Genomic DNA, 10,612 nt, shown 5'->3' with positions numbered 1-10,612 from the left:
AAAAAAAAATCAAAGCTGGGAATTCCTGTGGTACCAGGTTCTTGAGGTCTGAGACGAGATCATTTGAGCCTGGGAATCTGAGGCCAGCCTTTATCTCCAAACAAAACAGAGAAGAGGCTAAGGGGGTGGTTCAGTGGGTAAAGGACTTGCTGCAGAAGCCTGAGGAGCACCCACATAAAATAGCCATATGGGCATGATGTTCCAGCTGTAATCCCAGCGCTTCGGAGGTGTCAGATGGTGGGGAGAAAATCTTTAAGGCAAGCTGGCTGTCAAGGTCAGGGTCAGTGAGAGCCTTGCCTCACTGAAGTAAAAAGTGATTAGCCTCTGACGTATATACATAGACACACACAAATACACAGACACATTGCACACATGGTACATATATGCCCCTCTCACTTCCCAAAAATGGAAGAAGGGTGAGTTAAATTGGCAGCTGAGGGGGCTAGAAAGATCGCTCAGAGGTTAAGGACACTGGCTGCACTTATAAATTCCTGAGTTCAATTCCCGGCAACCACATGGTGACTCACAACCGTCTCAACCATCTGTAATGAGATCTGGTGCCCTCTGCAGGGACATATGCAGGCAGAACACTGTATACTTAATAAATAAATAAATCTTTTAAAAAATGGCAGCTGATATGGACTGCTCAGTGAGAGGGTGAGTGGGTGGAGAGCTTCCTGCTGACTTGTTGGGGATGGTGGCCTCTACTTTCCTATTGCCAGCCTTCACCAACCCTCCCTCCTTGAAGACATCCATAGCCTCTCTGGCAGGCCTCCACCACAAGGGACTTGACCCTCAATGGTAGCCATTACTCACAGAGGCCTCACAGCAGATGGAGAAAGCTTTGCACTGTCTGACTTCACCTTCACAGCCTCCTGTCTTACACGCTTAAACCATGTTCAGCCTTATACTGCATCTCACACTGCAGGGGTGTGCAAATGTGTGCTGCTATTCCTCACTCCTAGGCCTTCTTTCGTGGTGTGCGCTCCCTCTCATGGCCTAGCAGTCAGTCTGTTTACTCACTAGCGAACTTTTGTGTTTTCTAGCGAACTTTTGTGTTTTCTGTGCCATGCAAGTAGCTCTGCTGACTTCAGATTACATCATCTGCATAGTAAGCACTTAAGTGAATGTCGATGGAGCAAACCGCTGAAAACTACAGTAGTTTCCTCAAGTTCCTGTGCTGTGGAATACATTGCTGTCATTCACACACTGCCTTTGCCTCTTCCCTGGCTTTCCTATTTTAAATCATCCATGACCTGCATCAGGGTTATCATCTGCTAGTATCTCAGTAACAGTAGCGAGATTGATCGCTACAGGACCTGGAAATCACATGAGGAAAGAACACCTTCTTGACTGGCTTGTGGATATTTCTGTTCTGTGCTGCTTTCTCTCTTGGGAAAGCAGTGTTCAAACCCATCCAGGTGCACAGATAGAGCAGTGCTCAGCAGTGTTCACACCCGTCCAGGTGCACAGGTAGAGCAGTGCTCAGCAGTGTTCACACCCATCCAGGTGCACAGGTAGAGCAGTGCACAGCAGTGTTCACACCCATCCAGGTGCGCAGGTAGAGCAGTATACGGCAGTGTTCACACCCGTCCAGGTGCACAGGTAGAGCAGTGCACAGCAGTGTTCACGCCCGTCCAGGTGCACAGGTAGAGCAGTGCTAGTACCTGAGCAAATGCAGACCCCATGGTGCATGACTCATGGAGACTTACCAAGGAGCCAGTGTTCTAGCCCTTCTGCCAGCACCTGAACTTAAGGCTCAGTCTTTTTAGTCTGACTTTGATGAGAATTAAGCTCCCAGTCTATCCCCAAGCTGTTTTTAATTCTAATTAAGTGGCTAACATTGTCAAGTATTTTTTATATAACAAAACCCATTATTTTAAAACTAATTGGATGTTGGTGCACACATACCTATAATCTTGCATGACAAAGGTTGGGAGTCATGGGGATCTCAAGACAGCCTACAATTCAGTCAGAGACTGTCTTGGAAACGAGACAGGATAGCACAAACATTTGGGAGGCTGAGGCAGGGAGGTCTTTGCATTCCAGGTTGGATACATACCAGGACCTTGTCTCCGAAAACAAAATTGCTGGGTGAAGAAGCTCATATTTGTAATTCTAATGTTCCGGAGGCTGAGGCAGGAGGATGGCCATATACTTGAGGCAAACTTGAGCTTTACAAGGAGACACTGTCTCAAGAAGTGGGCGCAGAGATAAGGGGGACCAAAAACAACTGTCATTCATTTCTAAAACCAAACACTAGTTCTGAGGTGCTGGAAAATGTAAGTTTGTCTGCATATTTATATTGAATGGAAGTTCTAGGGGGATTGGTTATTGTGTGGAACTATTATTGTCAGGACCTCAGTCACAGTACCCATGTGTTGTACCCCTGAGGGATGCTCCCTGCCCATGAATCCACGAAAAGTGTTAGAACATCTTATATGAACTTTACATGAATTTTATTATCACAAACTAAATCTGAAACTTCTTCATTTAGTTTATCTATATCGTTTGAAAATGTTGATACAGCTAAGAAGAAACTACCCGTTCATATCTTAGATGGTCTTACCCTGAGCTACAAGGTAAGCGCTAATTATTTTTTATAAAAATTGGGTTTTTATTGAGACTAAGTTGTGCATGTAAAATTTTATTTTTGTTTTTGTAGGTCCCATGGCCTGTGGACATTGTTATAAGTGTGGAATGTCAAAAAATTTATAATCAGGTCTTCCTTCTCCTATTGCAAATAAAATGGGCAAAATACAGCCTGGATGTTCTACTGTTTGGTGGTAAGATTTGATTTCAATAAACTAACTCTAATTTGATTTTGGTCCTGGAAAATTTTGTATAGGTTTTCATCTTTTCTATATGTGAACAAATCCCAGCCTGGCACAGGAGTATGGCAACAGGTTTACCAAGCCTACTACAGGTATGAAGTGTGGGGATGGAGGGGAGCTCACCAGTGGAGTGCTTGCTGCTCTTCCAGAGGACTTGTCTCAGACAGCCTGCAGCTACTTCCGACACCAGTGCATACACATAGAGCATTTATTCACTGCTGTGAAGAGCGTAGGGCCCCTTTGATCCATCCAGCCTGGCTAACTTACATCCAAAATAATCACACAGAAATTGTATTAATTAAATTACTGCTTGGCCCTTAAGCTCCAGCCTCTTATTGGCTAACTCTCACATCTTGATTCAACCCATTTCTGATGATCTGTATGTCACCATGAGGTCATGGCTTACCGGGAAAGATTCAGCATGTCTGACCTGGCAGCTTCATGGTGGCTTGGCTCAATCTGCTGCTTTCTTCCTCCCTGAATACAGTACTTTCTTCTCCGCCTATCTAAGTTCTGCCCTATCAGGCCAAGCAGTTCTTTATTGGTTAACCAGTGAAAGCAACAAATGCTGAAGGACCTCCTATACCAATTCATTCATACAATATCCGCTCCTGCATACACAAAAAGTAATAAGGTGTCAGGAACTCATAGGATTTATCTTAAATGTAATAACTTATTAGGAATTGACATCCAAAAAGTTGAGTAAGGGTCTGACAGGGAATTTGCATCTCAACAGTGATAGCAAGGATTTAATTATCATTTATCTGCCCTCCCTTTGTCTACTCAATGCTTGGATTAGCGGATGTGTGCCATCATAGCTGGTTTATTCGGTGCTGGGAAGTGAACCCAGAGCCTCAGCATGCTAGGCAAGCACTCGACCAACCAAGCCACAGCTGCAGCATCTTGAAATTTGGTATTTTATCTTCTCAAGGCACAAATGTGCCCTTTAGGTTCCTGCCCTGCTGATACTGCATTGCTCATCTCTTCATGTAAGGGTTGGTATGGCGGCTTTCCCTTAATTCTGTTTCTGCCTATTTTCTCCTTTCAACATTTTGTAGAACTGGCAAATACTGCTGAAAGATCTCAAGCAAAAGAAGGCTCTCCACGTGAACAAGATATACTCTCCCAGTTTGGAGCACCGAAAGAGTCACTGAGGCAGCAGATCCATCGCATGTTTCTTTTACGCGTGAAGCTCATGCACTTTGTGAATAGCCTGCACAACTACATCATGACCAGGGTTGGTGTCTGTCCGTCTCCTCGGTTCTTTTGTCCCATGTAGGCAGTAGTTCAAAGAAAACACTGATCATGTCTTTATAACTACAGAAGAGCCATAGAACACTTAGAGATTGAAAAAAATGAAAGCTAGATGTAATTTCATCATAAAATAGCATGGCAGTGGATGGTAATATATTTTTCAATAAATATTTTTGTTGTTTGAGAATTTCATACAATGTATTTGGTCATATGTATCTCAGTTCCTCCCTTGAACTACTCCCAGATCTACTTCCTCACCCACAGCTTTGTGTCCTGTTTAGTTTTACTTAACACATGAACTCCACTTGGTGCTGTCCATGCATTCCTGGTTGGCGGCACCATCCATGGACAGCATGCTTGGCCTATTACAAGCCAAATTCCTAAAAAGTTTGACTCTCCCTCCCCCAAAAGCCATGAGCTGTGCACAGCCGCTCAGATATGGGAACTCATGACTCCCTTCCCACTCTGCTAGAATGCTTGATCGTCTGTCAGCCTCACAGCTGCCGCGAGCTCCTGCAGTCAGCAGTCCTATCCTGTCTGCCAGACTCTGTTTGCTCTGCCCTCCCTCATCACCTGGCTTTTAACTGTCTCCTCATTTCCTCCTGCACTGAGAGAGAAGAGGCTGACAGGAAGGGCAGGTAGCTCAGTTGGTAGAGTACTTGCTAAGAAAGCATTGATGATTGATCTTGAACCCCCAGTACCTACATAAAAAATGCTGTGGCTTGGCAGAGATGGCGCACACCTTTAACCCCACCACTTGGGATGCAGAGGCAAGCAGATCTCTGTGTTTCAGGCCAGCCTGGTCTACAGAGTGAGTACCAGGACTATACAGAGAAACCCTGTCTCAAAAAAGCAAAAAAAAAAAAAAAACTTCCAGGTGTGGTTACACATACCTAAGGAAGGAGGCAGAGACAAGAGAATCCTGGGACTTGCTAGCCATGCAGTCAGGATAAATGGATAAATGGGTAAGCGCTAATTACGTTCTTGTCTTTCTCTTTCAAGATTCTCCACAGTACAGGGCTGGAGTTTCAGCATCAAGTTGAGGAAGCCAAGGATTTAGATCAGTTGATTAAAATTCACTACAGGTATTTGTCAACCATCCATGATCGGTGTCTGCTGAGAGAAAAGGTGTGTACCAGTGGGGCGAAAGGGCCATATCTTCCTGCTGTGGGATTTTCAATTCTAAAACTGCTGTCCTGTGCAGTCATCTCTTAGGAAAGGACAGGGTTACAGATGTGTGCCCACTACCAGCAGTTACATTAAAGAAAACATAGCTGTACAGAACTGAAAACTTGAGTCTGCAGTTAGGCAGTGGGTGTGCACTAATGCATTATGAATATGTAGAACTGATAGTTTTACAACCACTGGGACTTGTGTCTCACGGCCTCTGATGAATATAAATGGCTTTCAGGAGTGAAAGCTCACGTGTCGTCCTGGAATGCAGGTTGACATCCCATGTACCTTCCTGTACATAAAAGACAGTCATTGTGATGTGCCTTTTCTGTGATGTAAGTTAGGAGAAAATATCGGTGTCACTGTTCAAACGTAGTCACCAAGCCCATATTGTGTCTCAAACATTGATCTTCAGGTCAGCTTCGTGAAAGAAGCCATCATGAAAGTGCTGAACTTGGCGCTCATGTTCGCAGAAGGCTGGCAAGCGGGCCTAGGAGCTTGGCGGTAAGTGTGTGCTATATGACGACCCATATTGTGACCATTTCAGCAGGCAGGCCTAGGAGCTTGGCAGTAAGTATGTGCTGTGTAATGACCTGTATCGTGATCATGTCAGCACCCTTCTGACAGGCTTCGTTTGAAGAGTCCACACCCAGTCCTGGTAACGGTTCACATACTATTGTAACTAAGAATTCAAGTTTTTAATTTGAAGAATGGAAGTATAGTTCATTGGCTTGCCTACCATGCATAAGGCCTGAAATTGAATCCTATGTGCAATCAATAATAGAATTTATTTAGTTAAACTAGATAGCATAAGGTTAGTTTTCTTATAAGAAGCAAAACAGTTTTTTTTTTTAAAAAAATGACGTCTTTTAATTAAAATGAGGAAACAGTCTCAGAGTATAAGACTTGATTTTATTATAGATACCTCCAAATGTATGGAGAAGTGTAAAGTCTGTGTGACTAACCACAGTAGTTTCTGAGGGTGACCAGTTCTGGGTCGTGATCCAACCCCTCACACTCGCTGAGACACTTTAAAGTGAGTTGTGGGTGTCACGCCGGGTGCTGTCCAGACCTCCATGTCTGTAGGCTCTAAAAGGCAGTATGTGTTAATAGAGTGTTTTCACCTGTGTAATATAGAAAGGCAAATGGCTTAAAGTCAGTATACAGGAAGAGGCCAGGAGTCTTTCTTCCATTCTGGCAGGAATGTTTTAGGCTGAAGTGGGCTGTGTCCCACCGTCCGGCTAGGTTAGCCCCCAAAATATCCACACAGAAATTGTATTAATTAAATTACTGCTTGGCCCATAAACTCTAGCCTCTTATTGGCTAACTCTCACATCTTCATTTAAGCCATTTCTGATCATCTGTATGTCACCATGAGGTCTTGGCTTACCGGGAAAGATTCAGCATGTCTGACCTGGCAACTGGCTCCATGGTAGCAATCTCTGACCCTGCTTTCTTCCTCTCAGAATTCAGTTCTGTCTACCATGCCTACGTATGTTCAGCCCTTTCAGGCCAAACAGTTTCTTTATTAATTAACCAATGAAAGCAACACATAGATAGAAAGGACCTTCTACACCACAGGAACATCTCCAGTTTGTCCTGTTTCTATGCTAGGAGTTGAACTTGGGACCTTCGTGTGCTGTGTGAGTGGTTTACCACTGAGCTTTACTACTAGCCCGGCTATCTTAATATGTTAATTTGAATATAAATTTCAGTGCTTAGCCTCTGTCTCATTTTTGGATTATATGCAATGGTATTTTACTTTGCTGAAATTAAAGTTTATGTCTGATGTTCTGGAGGTTTTGTTTGTGTGCCTGGGCTTATCTGAGGAGTATATTTACACAAATATGTGAGAGTGTCAGTGTGAGCTGGTGAGATGACTCAGCAGGTAAGGGATTTGCCACACAAGCCTGGCAGCCTGAATCCAACCCTCAAGCCCACAGAAAGTGAGAGACAAAGCTTGTTGCCTAAAGTTGTGTCCTGATATCATCATGCATGCGATGGCACACACACACATTACTCACAGACATGTTCAGTAGTAGTACACCCAAGAAAATCAGGGGCTGGGAATGTAGCTTGTTTGTGAAGCACTTGTCCAGGGCGACCCATGCCCTGAGTGCCATTCTTGGCAATGCAAAAGAAAACAGAAGCCTTTCTTGCTTGGTGCTGTCCTCTCAGAGTATGCAAAATTCCTTTTCTCTGTAACACTCAGGCAGGTGAGAGAATGGCTACTCCATATGCTTCCTAAATTTCTGTAACAAATGACAGCCAAAAGTAGCGGTGGGGAGGACTTCAGCACCTCAGAGCTGGTGTGGGGACATAAGTCTTAGCCTACTTGGAAAGTGGAGGCTGAAAGATCATGAGTTGTAACATGGACGGGCCTGGCCTGCTTGTTGTTGGGGTTTTTGTCCCACCCAGTTCCCCACAACTGTTTAGCCCCAAAGAAAATTACATATAGGTCTCTATAAGTTATAAAGCTGATTGGCCCATTAGCTCTAGCCTCTCATTGGCTAACTCTCACACCTTGATTAACCCATTTTTCTGATCTATGTTAGCCATGTGGCTCAGTACCTTTTTGTAGTGGGGCAGATGACATCCTTCTGCTTTGGTGTTCTGGGCAGGAGTGAGAGGAATCAACTTCCTCCTTCCCAGAATTCTCCTGTTCTCATTACATCATTTCTACTTCCTGTCTGGTTTTTCTACCTATATTTCCTGCTTGGCCAATCAGCATTTATTTAAAGCATGATTGACAGAATACAGATAATTCTCCCCCACCAATGAGTGAAGGTTAGCCTGGGTAACAAAGAGACTCTGCATACCAGTGTTGACAGATGTTTGCATGTTTCAGTGTGGGACTGCAGACATGGCTCAGTAGTTGGGGGGTCACTGACTGTTTTTCCAAAGGATTCAGGTTCAATTCCTAGTACCAGGACACCTGACACCCTCACACTGATATACAGGGAGACAAAACACCAATGCATATTGAAAAAAATATTTTTTTAATGTATCAAATTTGCTTCTAAGTAAATACTGTGGTAAGGCTGAGGAAAACTTGTTGGCTCTTGGTAAGTGACTGACAAAGATAGTTGATGAGTTGTTGTATGGGAGACACACACACACACACCACACACACACACACACCTGCTCACCCCAGAAAGGGAATGCATGACAGACCAAAGTAATGGATGCACCCAAGTCCAACTTGGTGAACAGTGAGTACACACTGGGGATATTAACAGGGGTCTGGATGAAGGTTACTTAGAAGAGCCCACCAGGACATGGGTAATGCTTCATCAGAGCTTCCCTGGAGCTCCTGCATGGTCTGCAGGCAGCTTGACAGAACCTCCGCTCACCTCCTCTGGGCAGCCTCCTTCCCCAGCAGTTATTAACCTAATGTAACGTGGAAGGGGACAGCAGGAAGCTTCCTAGTTTCCACTCTGCCAGACACGTGACCTATTATGAGTCTCCTAGCATCTCCCCTCTGCTTTGGGAGGGTACTGATTCCAGGAAATGTGTCAGTTTAGAGGAATCCCCTGTACAATATGAGCATATTATTAATGAAGTGTTTTCCTGTTTATATTGCTTATTTCCCTATTTAAAAAGACAAAGTCATATCTACTGATGACATGAAAGTAAAAGCTAACCTGTCAGGGGAACATATTTCCATGAACGTGGTCTGATGTGACCCTGGGTATTGGAAACTGTTTCCTAAGAAGGGCTGCAAGCTCACTCATTGAATATATACTGTGTGCAAGTATAAGAACCTGAGTTTAGCCCCCAGAATTCCCATAAGAAGGGAGAATGTGCTTGTGTGCACTTGTAATCTTAGTGATGGAAGGGTAGAGACAGATCCTAGGGCATTCTGGCTGTCAGTTCAGGGATAGACCTCATCTCAAAAATCAAGGTGGCATGTACATACCACTAAAGTGGTTTAAAAATGAGTACATAAAGTTAGGAAAGGAAAGGGCTGGGAGAACGGGAAAGCTGGAGGTCAGAGGTGGAGGCGAGGCTAATCAAAACATATCATGTAGGAAATACTCAAGACAGTTCTTTAAAAAATAAGACTGGGTGTTGGTGTCTCATTTCCTTAATCCCAGCACTCAGGAGGCAGAGACAGGCAGGCAAATCTCCGAATTCGAAGCCAGCCTGGTCTACAGAGACAGTTCCAGGATGGCCAGGGCTATACAATGGAACTCTGTCCTGGAGGGAAAAACAAAAATAACCAAACCAGACAGTGCTGAGGAATAACACTAGTGGTTAACCTTTGACTCCCACATCATGTGAACACTTATGCCCATGTTCACCCACACAGGCAAATACAAGCACATAGACAAAACATTCCTGAAATATGATAGTTGTGTAACACTAAGCATAATTACTGCCTGTGAGTTTCACACTGAAAATAAATAGCTAAAATGGAGCATCTTATGTGCTACGTACTTCACCATTTTCTAAAGGTCTCTTAATTATTTCACATTTTAAGAGTTTTATATCGTAAGTGTATGCTTTACTTTATAAATAATATTTGTTTGTAAAAATACATATTCAGAACTAAATAAAGGAAAAGGGAATATCTCTAGTCAAGGCTTCAGAATTAAGTGCTAACCAGAAAATGGTTGATTTTATATCTTAACTGAATCTTTCCTAGGGACTTATTTTTTGAGGCAATGTCTCATGTAGCCAAGGCTAGTTTCAGATTTGCTGTGTAACTGAGGGTGATCTTGAACTTTGGAAGGTTTATTTGGGAGTCTGGCCTATATGCACATCTGAGCACTGTCTCCATGCTGTGCCTGTGAGGGCAAAAGAGAGTCCTGCAATTACATGTGGGTGCTGAGAATAGCCTGGGTCCTCTGTAAGAGCAGCTACTACTGCTCTTAACTGCTGAGCCCTCTCCAGCCTGCCTCTGCCTCTTGAGAGCTTGGGACTAAAGCGTACCACACCCAGTTTCATGTGGCTCAGGAGAGCACCCAGGGCATCACACATGAGGCAAGTGACAGCCCCTAAGGACTTTTCATATTAAAGAAAGGCAGGATGGAGTTCCAGAAGCCTGGGAGCTAAGGCATTAAGATTTTAAGTTTTCACCATTTGCAGCTGAGAAATAAAAATCTTTTTATTTTTATTTATTATCCTATCTAGACAAATGAATTATAGGGATTTTCTCTAGAGATTGTTTATAAGTATGTAGAATTATGTATATAAGGTTTTGTATCTAATTGCACTATTAGGTATTATATAAAAGTAGATTATCTTCTCATTTGTTTTACTTTTATTTTATATATAAAAGTATTTGCCTGCTTATACATATGTGCACCATGTGCATATGGGTGCCCAGAAGCAATGAGAGGACAGCA

At 43.5% G+C, this 10,612-nt stretch overlaps 1 protein-coding gene and 1 long non-coding RNA gene across 3 annotated transcripts in view; both read left to right on the top strand.

Annotated features, from left to right (window-relative positions):
- Positions 1-10,612, top strand: part of Tubgcp5 (tubulin gamma complex component 5) — a 23,648-nt gene that overhangs the window by 7,648 nt on the left and 5,388 nt on the right. For both annotated transcript variants that reach the window (XM_050125764.1, XM_050125763.1), the window contains 5 exons: positions 2,498-2,582; positions 2,666-2,786; positions 3,893-4,071; positions 5,091-5,216; positions 5,677-5,765. In XM_050125764.1, coding sequence (XP_049981721.1) covers positions 2,498-2,582; positions 2,666-2,786; positions 3,893-4,071; positions 5,091-5,216; positions 5,677-5,765 — 600 coding nt within the window. The remainder of the gene's footprint in view (positions 1-2,497; positions 2,583-2,665; positions 2,787-3,892; positions 4,072-5,090; positions 5,217-5,676; positions 5,766-10,612) is intronic.
- On the top strand, positions 7-1,908 carry LOC126490677 (uncharacterized). Its single transcript, XR_007589220.1, has 2 exons — positions 7-1,553; positions 1,642-1,908. It is a non-coding gene; the product is annotated as an uncharacterized lncRNA (long non-coding RNA).

The sequence above is a fragment of the Alexandromys fortis genome, unplaced genomic scaffold (assembly GCF_014885135.2).
Source record: "Alexandromys fortis isolate MF-2015 unplaced genomic scaffold, M_Fortis_MF-2015_v1.1 scaffold_184, whole genome shotgun sequence".
NCBI classification, from domain to species: Eukaryota; Metazoa; Chordata; class Mammalia; order Rodentia; family Cricetidae; genus Alexandromys; species Alexandromys fortis.
The sequence above is the reverse complement of the archived record's forward strand: the minus strand, read 5'-3'. Positions and strand labels throughout refer to the sequence as shown.